Here is a 15,574-nt window from a genome sequence, read left to right on the forward strand (position 1 = left end):
ATTTCATGGCTGCAATCACCATCTGCAGTGATTTTGGAGCCCAAAAAAATAAAGTCTGACACTGTGTCCCCACCTATTTCCCATGGAGTGATGGGACCGGATGCCATGATCTTCATTTTTTGAATGTTGAGCTTTAAGCCAACTTTTTCTCTTTTACTTTCATCAGGAGGCTTTTGAGTTTCTCTTTACTTTCTGCCATAAGGGTGGTGTCATCTGCATATCTACGGTGATTGGTATTTCTCCCAGCAATCTTGATTCCAGCTGTTTCTTCCAGCCCAGCATTTCTCATGATGTATGCTGCATATAAGTTAAACAAGCAGGGTGACAATATACAGCCTTGACGTACTCCTTTTCCTATTTGGAACCAGTCTGTTGTTCCATGTCCAGTTCTAACTGTTGCTTCCTGGCCTGCATACAGATTTCTCAAGAGGCAGGTCAGGTGGTCTGGTATTCCCATCTCTTTAAGAATTTTCCACAGTTTATTGTGATCCACACAGTCAAAGGCTTTGGCATAGTCAAGAAAGCAGAAAGAGATGTTTTTTGGAACTCTCTTGCTTTTTCAATGATCCAGCGGATGTTTGCAATTTGATCTCTGGTTCCTCTGCCTTTTCTAAAACCATGTTGAACATCAGGAAGTTCACAGTTCATGTATTGCTGAAGCCTGGCATGGAGAGTTTTAAGCATTACTTTACTAGCGTGTGAGATGAGTGCAGTTGTGCAGTAGTTTGAGCATTCTTTGGCATTGCCTTTCTTTGGGATTAGAATGAAAACTGACCTTTTCCAGTCCTGTGGCCATTGCTGAGTTTTCCAAATTTGCTGGCATATTGAGTGCAGCACTTTGACAGCATCTTTCAGGATTTGAAATAGCTCAACTGGAATTTCATCACCTTCTCTAGCTTTGTTCATAATGATGCTTTCTAAAACCCACTTGACTTCACATTCCAAGATGTCTGGTTCTAGACGAGTGATCACACCACAATTTTCCTTATTATTCCCCTACTTCAAATATTCCCCGCAACATACACTGGGTCAAGGACCAATACCATAACAACCTGAGACTACCATACTTTGTGTCTCAGCCTGCTCTCCTTTCTCCAAGCAGTGACTTCTTAAAGCACAGTGCTAGTTTGCTATTGTAGATTTTGGCCAAGGACAAAGAATCAGTCCAATTCCAAGCCCTTCCCATGTGATTCCAACACTTTATGAAATAAAGACTGCAGGAGTTCTGGCAGTCAGCCTGGTGACTTGAGTTATGGCTCCACCATTTATTAGCTGTGTTACCTAACCCCTTGCTACTCCACATGTGGTCACAGCAGACCAAGAATACCTGGGAGCTTTGGGAGCGATGAGTTGAGAGGAGCAGTGAAACATGCATTACCACATGTAACACAGCCATGGGAATTTGCTGTCTGATGCAGGCAGCTCAAACCCAGTGCTCTGTGACAACCTAGAGGGGTAGCACGGGGTGGGGGGCGGGAGGGAGGTTCAAGAGGGAGGGGACATATTTGCACCTATGGCTGACTCATGGTGATGTAAGGCAGAAACCAACACAATACTGTGAAGCAATTATCCTCCAGTTAAAAAGAAAAAGAAAACCTGAGCTTAAAAAACAAGGGCAAAAAAAAATAAATTTTAAAAAAAGGCTGTATGTTTGTTGAAACTCCACTTCAGACCTACAGATTCAGCTCTGCTGTGCAAATATCACTTTTATTGTCAAGATAGGGCGGCAGTGGGCAGCTCCACTGAACACAAGTAATACAGTCCCGAGATGAAACTGCAGCGGACATGCTAATACTCGTCACCCTCATCATCTCCCTCTGCACTGTCGGCTCCAACCTCCTCATAATCCTTTTCAAGGGCAGCCATGTCCTCACGGGCCTCAGAAAACTCGCCTTCCTCCATGCCCTCACCCACGTACCAGTGAACAAAGGCACGCTTGGCATACATCAGGTCAAACTTGTGGTCCAGGCGAGCCCAAGCCTCAGCGATTGCTGTGGTATTGCTTAGCATGCACACAGCTCGCTCTACTTTGGCCAGGTCTCCGCCAGGTACCACAGTGGGAGGCTGGTAGTTAATGCCAACCTTGAAGCCAGTGGGGCACCAGTCCACAAACTGGATGCTGCGCTTGGTCTTGATGGTGGCAATGGCAGCATTGACATCTTTGGGAACCACATCGCCACGGTACAACAGGCAGCAGGCCATGTATTTACCATGGCGAGGGTCACATTTCACCATCTGGTTGGCTGGCTCAAAGCAAGCATTGGTGATCTCTGCTACAGAAAGCTGTTCATGGTAGGCTTTCTCAGCAGAGATGACAGGGGCGTATGTGGCCAGAGGGAAGTGGATGCGGGGATAGGGCACCAGGTTGGTCTGGAACTCTGTCAGATCCACATTCAGGGCGCCATCAAACCTCAGGGAAGCAGTGATGGAGGACACTATCTGGCTCATGAGGCGGTTAAGATTCGTGTAGGTCGGGCGCTCAATGTCGAGGTTTCTACGGCAGATGTCATAGATGGCCTCATTGTCTACCATGAAGGCACAATCAGAGTGCTCCAGGGTGGTGTGGGTGGTGAGGATGGAGTTGTAGGGCTCAACGACAGCTGTGGAAACCTGGGGGGCTGGGTAAATGGAGAACTCCAGCTTGGACTTCTTGCCATAGTCGACAGAGAGGCGTTCCATCAGCAGGGAGGTGAACCCAGAACCAGTTCCCCCACCAAAGCTGTGGAAAACCAAGAAGCCCTGAAGACCCGTGCACTGGTCAGCCTGGAAAAAGAAAAAAGTTTAATTTTAGCTTTGATGACAGCTGCAGTGATGTCTTTGAATCCATAATCACACTGATCAAGATCATGAAAAAAAAAAAAAAAAGAAAACTTCTGAACAATACTTGCTAAGAAAGCAGACACCTAAAGAGCTTTTAAGTGCTACGTGATTCAGAGAAACTTTTCACAGTCATCTCTTGAGGCCTGGAGGGAGGGGATCTGTGAAAAGGCCATTTAAAATGAATTATTTTCATTTCTGCAGGAAGAGGAATCACCAAGTCTGGAATGGAGGCAGGGCCCAAGTTTTGGGGACCGGGAGGCTCACCTCTGCTGCCCGTGCCATGACCACAGAGCAAAGGCAACCTCTTATCAGTTGGAGAGCTGCCACCAGCAGGCCTGAGACCACACTGGCCCCATACAATGGATGTCTACAGAAATTGTGGCAGCTGCCTTCTGAGCCGGAATGCAGCATCAGAGTGAAGAGCTAGTGCCCTGGTGCTAGAATAAGGCCGGCTCTGGCTCTGCCCGTTCCTTGCCATGTGCCTGTGACCAAATTCCTGTCTCAGTCTCAGTGTTCTCATTTATTAAATGAGGAGAACAGTAATCTGCTTGAGGTTGCTAGGAATTGAATGAGTACTGGAACAGTGCCTGGCACCGTCAGCACAGGTTAGCAGCAAGTCTGTTCATTCCGGGAAAGGTGATTTGCTGTCAGCAATCCATGTCCTTGTGTCACGGGGGCTTTCCACCACTTAACTGAGCTCTCCTGCCTAACAAACTGCTACTCCGTGAAAGGGTGATCTTAACCCAACAGAGTATTCTCCGGACAGTCTTCACTTTAAGGTGCTCCCAAGATTGTGGACATCCTCTACTGAGCCTTAGTCACTTCTGTGGGTCCACCCTCTGAATGAGATCAAAGCAAGGGGCAGACTCTTTTACCAGTTTCCACCCATTAAGGCTCTTGTGGACACAGTAATAAACACCAGGGACAAGTGCAATTGTTCTGGTGGTTAAAGAACTTCACTCCAGAACCCTCAGTGACTTTCACTAGTTCATTTGTCCCTAAGGCAGGTCCCGATTTCCAAGTCAGTGCCTGTAGCTGAAGCTTCACTTGCAAACAGAGGAACCATTAGCCCAATTTTGGTGTGAAGAGTACGATAAACATCTGAAGAAGTATGAAGCCAAGAACGATGTAAGGCCATTCTTTTGAAAATAGACCTGTTGTTGCTGAGCTTAGCGTTATATGATTTTCCTGACACGCTATGGCGCCCAGGCCTTCATTCTTGATTTTAATTACTTACAAGTTGCCCGGATGCCTAAGGAACTGACTCATCTGATTGCCAGACTCTTAATTAAAATGATCTGAACAGAACTCTTATCAACCTTACCGATGTGAATACAGTTACCTTAGACTTATCGGCCTCAAGGCTAGTCTACACTGCCCTGAGCTCTAGTAGAAAAGCAAGGGTACCGCTTTTTGGGGTTCTGTCTTAACCCTTTCAAAGTTCCAGTGACTTATACTTGCTTCTGTGACCAGGGAGCTCCCTTGACTCCACGTTCAGTGTTGCTGAAGTTCCCAATGGCAGCTGGTTCTAGTTGGTATTCCATCGGCTTCTTTTGCTGTAACTTTCTGGAGCAACATAGGGCAGCTGTCCAGTTTTTATGAGTTTGATCAATTAGTTACATTCAGAGCCAGCCACCTACAACTGTGACTAAGATGACCTAAAAAGGGATGCCTCAGCTTGGAGGCAGGAAGCTGCCTGATTAAGATGAACAAGGATGTTTAATGGGCTTAAGTGTCAGTAAAACTGTTAAGGCTTCCTGGTACTCACTTGACTTCAGGTAAACTGCCCTCCCTGAGTGAGCAATTGCCCAAATCTGCCTTAGAAGACATAGGAGGAGGCCAAGCAGCACCTACTTCAGCCTCAAAAAGTTGTCCCATAGCACAGGACCGTTTGGTTTAGAAGTCCAGTTATAGTGGGCAGTGTCAAGCTCATTCTAGTGCACAAAGAATGATTCCCATAGTCTGGTCTCTCAAAACTCTAAGAGAAAACGCTCATCCTAGTTTAAAAAAAGTTCTTTGTTTACCAGTTTCCGAACTCGGTCCAAGACGAGGTCAATGATCTCCTTGCCAATGGTGTAGTGACCTCGGGCATAGTTATTGGCGGCATCTTCTTTGCCTGAGATGAGTTGCTCAGGGTGGAAGAGCTGGCGGTAGGTGCCAGTGCGAACCTCATCTGGAAAAGGAAAATGAAGCAGCCACCTATCATTAACAACCCACACAAGTGTGCTCCATCCCAGGGCATCAGTGGAATTCCCAGGACACACCTCCTGTCCCAGATCCCTGGGATCTCACTGGGCTTACTGAGGTCAACTCACCAATGACTGTGGGTTCCAGGTCTACAAACACTGCCCTGGGCACATGCTTGCCAGCACCTGTCTCACTGAAGAAGGTGTTGAAGGAGTCGTCTCCTCCCCCAATCGTCTTGTCACTTGGCATCTGGCCATCGGGCTGGATGCCGTGTTCCAGGCAGTAGAGCTCCCAGCAGGCATTGCCGATCTGGACACCAGCCTGGCCGACGTGGATGGAGATGCACTCACGCTGTGGGAAGGAAGACAGGAAGTATCAGAATGTGACACATCGGATGGGACATTCAGGAATGATTCACACGGAAATGACTATTAACCTTCAAGACAAATCAGCACCTTTCTGGAGGCCATGCCTGCCCAGGCACTATTTCACAAACAACAGGCCAATTCAGAGGAAAGGCTTTGGAAAACCACAGATACGTTAATGAACTACTAGACAAGGCCAGAGACCAGACTTTGGCTTTACAGCCACATTAGATATTCATGGTCAGGTTTCTACCTTCAGAATGACACAAGCTACTCTAGCAATAGATTTTCCCCAACTCCTGGGAAATATGCCTGCTGACTCCTTAGAGGCATGCAAAATTCCTCCTTCCAGCTCTGATTCATTCCCTGTGTGACTGTAACTACAGCTCATTCCCATCCCTCTTTAATTCTATTCTTTAAACAGCTTCTGCCTCTCCCTTTAAAACCAGCTTAAACTAGCAAAATACAGCTGTATGACTCATGGAGAAAACAGCAGATAAGCAGCAGTTACCTGGACTTTAAAAACTGGTCACAGGCATCCTTTCATCCTTGTGGAAGTATTTAATCTTAGGGGAAAACATTTTCCTTCACTGTCCACACACCTTGAGGGGAGAGTGGGGGAGGGTGGGCAGATGGAGAGAGGGTAACAAAGGCGAGAAGTGTCACCAAGACTTCGCTAATAGTTGAAGAAATCAGCTCTTTTCTAGTAAAATGTACATCTCGCCCTGGCACTGTGGAAGAAGAGTCTATAATTTCATAAATTTAATGATTTAGGCAAGCGTTTGTTTTCCTTTACTTGCTGAACAAGGTCATTTATAAGTTACCAAACTCATTCCTGCTTGGTAAAATAAGACAGTGAACACAGAATCTAAACCCACAGACTTAAGAGGAAAACAAAGAGGATTTCTATTGTATTTCCATCATAAATCAAATTAGCTGCTTGAGACAGAGTCTTTCAAGTATCCACCTCAAATATCTCTTATTACATGTTCTCCAAATAAGAGTTTCAGGGTTCTGAAAGCTGCTAATAGGAATTTAAAGCCTTTGACTGTGTGGATCACAACAAACTGTGGGAAATTCTTAAGAGATTGGAATACCAGACCACCTTACCTGTCTCTTGAGAAACCTGTACGCAGGTCAAGAAGCAACAGTTAGAAACAGACATGAAACAATGGACTGGTTCAAAACTGGGATAGGAGTATGTCAAGGCTGTATATTATCTCCCTGCTTATTTAACCTCTATGCAGAGTACATCATGTGAAATGCTGGATGAATCACAAGCTGGAATCAAGCCTCCTAGGAGAACTATCAGTAACCTCAGATGACACCACTCTAAAGGCAGAAAGTGAATGGGAACGAAAGAAAAGAACCTCTGGATGAGGGTGAAAATGCTGGCATCTGGTCCCATCACTTCATAGCAAATAGATGGGAAAATGTGGAAACAGTGACTGATTTTATTTTCTTAGGCTCCAAAATCACTGCAGACGGTGACCTCAGCCATTAAATTAAAAGATGCTTGCTTCTTAGAAGGAAAGCTATGACAAACCTAGACAGAATATTAAAAAACAGACATCATTTTGCCAACAAAGGTCCACGTAGTCAAAGCTGTATTTTTCCAGTAGTCATGTATGGATGTGAGAGTTAGACTGTAAAGAAGGCTGAGCATGGAAGAATCGATGCTTCTGAACTGTGGTGCTGGAGAAGACTCTTGAGAGTCCCTTGGACTGCAAGGAGATCCAACCAGTCAATCCTAAAGGAAATTTAGGATTCATCTAAATTTCATCTGACTATTCATCGGAAGGACTGATGCTGAAGCTCCAGTACTTTGACCGCTTGAGGCAAAGAGCGGACTCATTTGAAAAGACCCTAATGCTGGGAAGAATTGAAGGCAAAAGGAGAAGGGCGTGGCAGAGGGTGAGATGTTTAGATAGCATCACCAACTCAATGGACATGAGTTTGAAGAAACTCCGGGAGACAGTGAAGGACCAGAAAGCCTGGCATTCTGTAGTCTGTAGGTTTGAAAAGAGTCGGACGTGACTTAGCAACCTAACAACAATAGGAATCTTAAGAAAATTTGACATCACCTAAGAGGTCAAAGGTACTAGTCTCATAACCCCAAGACAAAACCTCCAGTTATTCATAATCTTTGACTTATGGTTCGCTCCTTCTCACCATATTCCCCATAAAGCAATTATTTTCTGCTGACCTCATCAGCAAGCTCACTATTATCTGCATCTACTTGCCCAGCTCTAAGGCTGTGGGAGAAAGGGGAGTTTGTTCTAATGAACCCATGACTTTTAACCACTGCATCGTGTTTACCTTTAACTGGGCTCTGGACATTTCACAGCCCTAGAAACCAGGATATTTGCCCATGACAGTCCCAGGTCAAGACCCACCGTAATGAAGCACTTCTAATGAAGCCTTTTGAGTTCAAAAACTTTTCATATTATGCAACAGTATGGCTTACATTGTGGCCACTGCTTGTCCTCCACTCTCCCCTGGCCACTTGGGAGATGAAGTGAGATACCAGTGATGGTGTCACTTAGTCTAGCCTTAACGGGATAATCAGCACCTGTCCTTTGTGAAATATGAGTCTAACCAGTGTATGTCTTAATAGGTTTGCTGCTATTGCTGATTTCCTGCCCTTTAAACACTCCCACCATTTTCTCAATAACACATTTACCAGTGTCCTTTGGTCTGGCTTAGTAAAAAGCACTCAAGCAAGTGTTACAGTCAGACATCCTTTGATAACTCTGGTAGTCCGTAAAAAAGGAAACTATTTATTCCTATATTCCTTTTTTAAAAAGGGTATTTTGATACATTTGATACTCATGGCCTGCTTTAGGTAGGTAGATGTCCAATGGATGTTTCCTAAGATACCTGTTTCCAAAACCTCTGACAGCTAAATAGAAAATACTCAAGTTGTGTGTAATTTCATGTTTCTTTAAAAGCAAGAATACTATGTCAGTACTAGATTACTCTGTGACTTTGTAAGTAAATATCTCTTTTGTGGACTTTCAAAAACCTGTAAGAAGAAAGTTTCAGCTACTAAACACCCCACTAAATTAACACTAGAAATCCTAGAAATGCAGGGATAAACAAGGGACAGTCATTTCCTTCAAAGGAGGAGCCTGCCTTCATCCTTCAGGTGGACTGGCCCAAATGCAAGAGCTGCCCCCGCCCACCCACCCCCATCCCGGCCACAGGGGACGATGGTGCAATTGGAAACTCTTCCCAGAGTCTGGCCACAGGTGGACTCAGCACCAAATCACAGGGCACAGGAGAGGGGTCGCCAGGAAACGTCTGCACCTACTATGCTGGAGCACACGAGATGCTCCAGGGGTCCTTTGCGGAAGGCTGTGGGAGGGTGAAGTCACTTCAGGAAATGGGAGCGATCTGTAGCTTTCACAAGTCCTTGGGAGCCAGTGCGAAGGTTCTCCCACCTTCCTGGGGCAGTAGCGGCCCCGAAGGAATCAACGACTGGCCCCGCTCTAGGATCAAGTGGCTTTTCCACTTCCACTCAAGGCAGTACCCAGGCCGCGACTTCGAGCCCGACGAGGAGTCAGCCAGGTGAACTCGACTCTCCCAACCTGGCCACCTGAAACCAGTTTGCCCGGAGGCGTGGACGTGGCTGCACTCGCACTGGGGTCCCAACGCCCCTTCGGACTCCGCACTCTGCCCCCACACCACCGCCCCGGGACCCCCACTCACCATGACGGAGACTTGGACGGCTCTGGGGGGCTGGAACGGGGGCGAGGGGGGGCGGCCGCGAAGATCTCCCACTGACAGACTACTAAGGAGTCCGGGGGAGAAGCAGGGAGAGGCCCGGGGCCGGGAGGGATCCTATAAACCCCTACCCGGGCCACGTGTCAGGAGGGCGGGACCCGACCCCGCCCCGGCCTCCGCGGCCCCGCCTCCCAGCCCTGCACCGGGTTTTACCCTCCCGGCGGAGAGAGGAGGGGCGCGCGGCGCTCATTGGTGGGTTCAAAAGTTCAAACCAAACTACGGAACCAGCCAGAAGAACCAGAAGAGGGAGGAGGCATCCAGGGGCCGAAGAATGGGCCGGTGGGGTGAGGGAGAGGATGCACTCGGCGACGGGAAAGAGAAGCGAGGCGAAGGGTGGGGACGGCAGTGGGCGACGCGTAAGCGAGGAGGGGCGCCAGGTAAAGGGAGGCGCCGCCGCGGAGCCCTGGGGGCGCGGCTCCTCTCGCTGCCCGCCCGGTCGCCGGGCTCCAGACCCCCGACCCTGGACTGGAGGGCGGCCTAGGTGGCCTTCAGCAAGTTCCAGCCGCACAGCCCCCAGTCAGGACCTCCCACACGATCCGGCTGTTTCCACCGCGGGTAACCCCGGCGCCCGCAGCTCTCGCAGTTGAGGGACTTCCAAGAGGGAAGCCCTAAGGTTCCCCATTCCAGGTCCTAATCACCACAAACCAAGTTGAAATCCTGAATCTCACCTTTTTTGTTGCTTTTCTTTCCTTGTTTTCCTGCCTCCTTTTAAATGAACCTTTTGGTTTCTACCAGCAAACTCCTTCCATCTGGTGCAAAGCCGTTTTTCCCCCCGCCTGCAATTAACTATACTAACCCCAGGTTCCCAGGTGGCGCTAGTGGTAAAGAATCTGCCTGCCAATGCAGGAGAGGCGAGATAAGCAGGTTTGATCCCTGGGTGGGGATGACCCGCTGGAGTAGAAATGGCAACCCACTCTAGTATTCTTGCCTGGAGAATCCTATGGACAGAGGAGCCTGGTGGGCTTCAGTCCTTGGGGTCTCAAAGAGTCTGACACGTGTATATAATAGCTTTCACTTTTCAGATGCTTACTATGCAGAGTTGTTTGTTTTTCAGACAGTGTTAATCACATGTCATCCGTTAAACGAATGCTGTGCCTTACCCCCGTTTTTACAGATAAAGAAACTAGAGTTTAGAGTAATTCAACTAGTTGCACATCACACAGCTGGAGCGAGTTAGGCCCTCACTGCCTGGCACTGCCTCACCCTACGTATACCACTCTTTGTTATGGAATCCAAATTCCTGTGTCCCTGGCACACTGAAGCCAAACAATCCAGAATCTGGGAGTTTGGAGCAGAGAAAGATTTATTGCAAAGGCTAAAGCAAGAATAGATGTCCGGTGCCCAAAAGACTTAACCCTCCAATCACTTTCAGGCAAGACTGTTATGGAAAAGGGTCATGGATTGCTTGACCAGCTCCTGGACCTTCTCATTGTTTGATGAGGTAACAGTGGCGTTTCCAGAATCTCAACTTTCTGGTTCCAACCAGTCTGGAGTCTGTATGCTTGTGGTGGACTTGTAGTTACATCTTCCTGGGTGGTGGGGTCTTAGTTTTTGTAGAACAACTCAAAGATAATACATCAAGTTGTTATGTTTATGGCTTCAGAAGAATTAGGTGTCCTGTGACTCTATTGTCCTAATCAGTAACTGTTTGAGCTTGCTCTTTGGCACTCAAGGAAGGCCTGGGAGACTTTTTTTTCCCCTGTTTTCTACAAATAAGATACAGGGGACATGGAGGGCCTTTTGAAATTGGGCAGGACCTGCAAGGCCTGGCTTAGTTTCACTCTGACTTCCATGCAAGGATTTATTCCTCAGAAGCATCCTTTATTTCATTTGCTTTTCTTGTTCGGAGGATATAGGCTTCATTCAGCCTCCTTGACCTTCCCTGAAATCCAAAGGGCGGATTCAAACAGTTGCTTATCAGGGAAGGGAGGGGATGCAGAAATAGGAGGAGAAGTCAAGTGGTTGTACAGCCTTGCAGCCTGGTTCCTACTCAAGGAATATGCGTAACAGTGTCTCTAAGTTCTGTAGTACCAGGGCCCCTACCCAGGTGGAGGATGGTAACTTCAGGTTGAGCACAAAATTCCTGCAGCACTGCCCTATTACCTCACCACCAACTTAACAGAAGAAAGCGACACATTCTGCATCCACCACATTCAAAATTCACCCCAAATTTTGCCTACCTTTTTTGGGCCTTGTTAGGCCTCAGGCACATGCCTACACCCACTCGTGCTAACTTGCTTCCGTTGTGTCCAACCGATTGCGACCCAATGGACTGTAGCCCGATAAGCTCCTTCGTCCATGGGATTTTCGAGGCAAAAATACTGGAGTAGGTTGCCATTTCCTTCTCCAGGGGATCTTCCCGACCCAGGGATAAACTCCAGTCTCCTGGATTGCAGGCAGATTCTATACCGATTGAGCTATCAGGGATGCCCAGAGTCTGGGGTGCCAGCCAATTTTGGGGCTGCACCCTCTTAGGCTTTTTCCATCTATCCCCATCAAACCCCGTGGCCTCAGCCCTCGTGGCAGTTCTGAGTGCAGACTTCCCATTTGTGCTCAAGGGCAGATGGGATGATTGTCAGCCACAAAGCAGTGACAGACCTTGGGGTATATTTGTTCTTGCTGCAGGCTAACTTCTGTTCACTCTCTCGCCAGCACAGGGGTGGGGGAGATCATCACTGGAAGGACAGATCCCTCTCCAAGCTCCAGCTCTTTGCCCTTTCCAATTGCCCAGGCTCTGTTCTACTGGAACCATTTTTCTCAGCTAAACTCTTCTTTCACCCCCACATCATTGCAGCTGCTTAAAGGTTTCCAGCCCGTTCCACATCTTGGCAGATTATTCTACTGTAAGGCTTATAGAGGTAACTGGAGGGGCTTGCTCCTGGCCAGGGGACTGTGGTGGTGGGGGTGTGCACTGGCCCCGGGGCTTCAGGCTCTACAGGTGCTGCCAGGCTCTCCTGAAGGCTGAGGGAGGAGGAGGATAATAGACAAGCCCTGAACCCCATTCTCAGGATCTCCAGCTTGGGACATGTGGGCTACGAGAATGGACCTTTCTTTCAGGTGTCGTGGGGTGCTGTGCTCAGCTGAAGCTGATGATCTGTCTCTTCCTTCTCTCACCTGGATGTCCTGTTCCCTCCAGAGCTCCCACTGTAGCAATTGTTAGAAAACCCAGGTTGGGAAGGTCTGAGTGCAGCTGGAGTGGCCAGCCTCTCCGAGCTTCGTTTCAGCCCAGGACGCCCATGCTCAGGCTGCAGAAGGGATCTAGCCCATCACTTTGAATAGCAGTGGCTGGCTGTACTCAAGGAAGGGGTGGGTTGGGCATCGCCCTTAAAGCATGAGACAATGGTTGTTCTCATGACAACTCTTCCAAGCACAAAACTGAGAGAGCTCAGGCTGGAAGCTGTGCCCCAAGACAGAATGTGCATTTGAGGGAGGGGGTTGCTGTGCCATGTGCTTTGTGGAATCTTAGTTTCGCAATCAGGGATTGGACCCGGGCCCTCAGCATTGAAAGCACCAATTCCACTGGGCCACCAGGGAATCCCTAGAATGTGCATGTTTAAAATGCTCTCCTTAAAGAGCAAGGGGGCAGAGGTGAGCAATGAGTAAGAGGTGAAAACACCAGTGGGAAAAGAAAGATGGTAGCTGAGCGCCACTGAGCAAGCTCAGTCCTGGAGCAAAGGTGAGCAGACCTGCACCCACCCTCACCTCCTGCCACTTGCTTGGCCTCCCCACTCAGGCCAGGACCTAAGCATCAAAACTGGCTCCACCCTTCCGCATGCCCTGGCCCTCTGATGATCGCTGTCCTTTCATTGCTCAGTTCATCCTCAGAGGCCACACCACTGGTCCCTTAGCACCAGCTCTCCAGCCACCTGCACATTCTTCCCCCACCCTCAGCTTCTCACAGTTGCCTCCTGCCCCGCTCAAGAACCACACAGCTTCCAGCAGGTGCTCAGAAAAGCATCCAAGTTAGGGAGCTCTGGTCTTCAACGTTTTTTACATACATACTCCTACAATTTTCCTTATTATTTCCCTACTTCAAATATTCCCGCGACATACACTGGGTCAAGGACCAATACTATAACAACCTGAGACTACTGTACTTTGTGTCTCAGCCTGCTCTCCTTTCTCCAAGCAGTGACTTCTTAAAGCACAGTCCTAGTTTGCTATTGTAGATTTTGGCCAAGGACAAAGAATCAGTCCAATTCCAAGCCCTTCCCATGTGATTCCAACACTTTATGAAATAAAGACTGCAGGAGTTCTGGCAGTCAGCCTGGTGACTTGAGTTATGGCTCCACCATTTATTAGCTGTGTTACCTAACCCCTTGCTACTCCACATGTGGTCACAGCAGACCAAGAATACCTGGGAGCTTTGGGAGCGATGAGTTGAGAGGAGCAGTGAAACATGCATTACCACATGTAACACAGCCATGGGAATTTGCTGTCTGATGCAGGCAGCTCAAACCCAGTGCTCTGTGACAACCTAGAGGGGTAGCACGGGGTGGGGGGCGGGAGGAAGGTTCAAGAGGGAGGGGACATATTTGCACCTATGGCTGACTCATGGTGATGTAAGGCAGAAACCAACACAATACTGTGAAGCAATTATCCTCCAATTAAAAAGAAAAACAAAACCTGAGAGCTTTAAAAAACAAAGGCAAAAAAAAAAAAGAAAAATAATGCAGTATGTTTGTTAAAACTCCACTTCAGACCTACAGATTCAGGTCTCCTTTTTAAAATCTACAGGAGATACACATCCATATTAAAGATCAAAAAGCACTGGCCCAATGAGCCTGTTGCCTCACTTATGATTTTATCACCAGTCATCGTTGCAGGTCTTAGTGAAATAGACAAACCTCTTAGCACACAGAAACCACTTGAAATGTTGAGCAAATGATCAAATGGAATTGCCAGCCTCCTCCATCACAAACTGGCTTTCAATAAGTAAACATTTACTATGATACAGCGTGACCTTGGAAGTGGAAATATCACCTTTATTGTCAAGATAGGGCGGCAGTGGGCAGCTCCACTGAACACAAGTAATACAGTCCCGAGATGAAACTGCAGCGGACATGCTAATACTCGTCACCCTCATCATCTCCCTCTGCACTGTCGGCTCCAACCTCCTCATAATCCTTCTCAAGGGCAGCCATGTCCTCACGGGCCTCAGAAAACTCGCCTTCCTCCATGCCCTCACCCACGTACCAGTGAACAAAGGCACGCTTGGCATACATCAGGTCAAACTTGTGGTCCAGGCGAGCCCAGGCCTCAGCAACGGCTGTGGTATTGCTCAGCATGCACACAGCTCGCTGTACTTTGGCCAGGTCTCCACCAGGTACCACAGTGGGAGGCTGGTAGTTAATGCCAACCTTGAAGCCAGTGGGGCACCAGTCCACAAACTGGATGCTGCGCTTGGTCTTGATGGTGGCAATGGCAGCATTGACATCTTTGGGAACCACATCGCCACGGTACAACAGGCAGCAGGCCATGTATTTACCATGGCGAGGGTCACATTTCACCATCTGGTTGGCTGGCTCAAAGCAAGCATTGGTGATCTCTGCTACAGAAAGCTGTTCATGGTAGGCTTTCTCAGCAGAGATGACAGGGGCGTATGTGGCCAGAGGGAAGTGGATGCGGGGATAGGGCACCAGGTTGGTCTGGAACTCTGTCAGATCCACATTCAGGGCGCCATCAAACCTCAGGGAAGCAGTGATGGAGGACACTATCTGGCTCATGAGGCGGTTAAGATTCGTGTAGGTCGGGCGCTCAATGTCGAGGTTTCTACGGCAGATGTCATAGATGGCCTCATTGTCTACCATGAAGGCACAATCAGAGTGCTCCAGGGTGGTGTGGGTGGTGAGGATGGAGTTGTAGGGCTCAACGACAGCTGTGGAAACCTGGGGGGCTGGGTAAATGGAGAACTCCAGCTTGGACTTCTTGCCATAGTCGACAGAGAGGCGTTCCATCAGCAGGGAGGTGAACCCAGAACCAGTTCCCCCACCAAAGCTGTGGAAAACCAAGAAGCCCTGAAGACCCGTGCACTGGTCAGCCTGGAAAAAGAAAAAAGTTTAATTTTAGCTTTGATGACAGCTGCAGTGATGTCTTTGAATCCATAATCACACTGATCAAGATCATGAAAAAAAAAAAAAAAAGAAAACTTCTGAACAATACTTGCTAAGAAAGCAGACACCTAAAGAGCTTTTAAGTGCTATGTGATTCAGAGAAACTTTTCACAGTCATCTCTTGAGGCCTGGAGGGAGGGGATCTGTGAAAAGGCCATTTAAAATGAATTATTTTCATTTCTGCAGGAAGAGGAATCACCAAGTCTGGAATGGAGGCAGGGCCCAAGTTTTGGGGACCGGGAGGCTCACCTCTGCTGCCCGTGCCATGACCACAGAGCAAAGGCAACCTCTTATCAGTTGGAG

General features: G+C 48.2%; 2 protein-coding genes across 19 annotated transcripts in view; both read right to left on the reverse strand.

Annotated features, from left to right (window-relative positions):
* Positions 1-1,686: 1,686 nt before the first annotated feature.
* On the reverse strand, positions 1,687-11,510 carry LOC138437340 (tubulin alpha-1C chain-like). Of its 5 annotated transcripts, XM_069584456.1 has the most exons (5): positions 11,339-11,507; positions 5,884-5,974; positions 5,136-5,358; positions 4,845-4,993; positions 1,687-2,763 (listed from the first exon to the last, which is right to left on the reverse strand). In XM_069584456.1, the coding sequence occupies exons 3-5, from the start codon at positions 5,254-5,256 to the stop codon at positions 1,789-1,791; spliced, it is 1,245 nt and encodes a 414-aa protein (XP_069440557.1). In that variant the 5' UTR covers positions 5,257-5,358; positions 5,884-5,974; positions 11,339-11,507; the 3' UTR covers positions 1,687-1,788. The 5 variants fall into 5 exon arrangements, with proteins under 5 accessions (XP_069440557.1, XP_069440558.1, XP_069440556.1 ...); XM_069584457.1 differs by lacking the exon at positions 5,884-5,974 and having other exon boundaries at positions 11,339-11,510; XM_069584455.1 differs by lacking the exons at positions 5,884-5,974; positions 11,339-11,507 and adding an exon at positions 9,827-9,997.
* A 2,612-nt stretch (positions 11,511-14,122) lies between these two features.
* The window catches only part of LOC138437342 (tubulin alpha-1C chain), a 94,294-nt gene continuing 92,842 nt past the window's right edge, over positions 14,123-15,574 (reverse strand). For all 14 annotated transcript variants that reach the window (XM_069584472.1, XM_069584463.1, XM_069584473.1 and 11 more), the window contains one exon: positions 14,123-15,199. In XM_069584472.1, the coding sequence (XP_069440573.1) occupies positions 14,225-15,199 (975 nt within the window). In that variant the 3' untranslated portion in view covers positions 14,123-14,224. The remainder of the gene's footprint in view (positions 15,200-15,574) is intronic.

The sequence above is a fragment of the Ovis canadensis genome, chromosome 3, assembly GCF_042477335.2.
Source record: "Ovis canadensis isolate MfBH-ARS-UI-01 breed Bighorn chromosome 3, ARS-UI_OviCan_v2, whole genome shotgun sequence".
Taxonomy (NCBI): Eukaryota; Metazoa; Chordata; class Mammalia; order Artiodactyla; family Bovidae; genus Ovis; species Ovis canadensis.

Bases quoted from the DNA above. Each gene is read 5' to 3' on its own strand.
- LOC138437340 (XM_069584454.1), bottom strand. The intron at 4,994-5,135 runs GTGAGTTGACCT...TTCCTTTTCCAG, and splicing joins CCTGGAACCCACAGTCATTG to ATGAGGTTCGCACTGGCACC. The intron at 2,764-4,844 runs GTAAACAAAGAA...TTCTTTTTCCAG, and splicing joins TGGACCGAGTTCGGAAACTG to GCTGACCAGTGCACGGGTCT.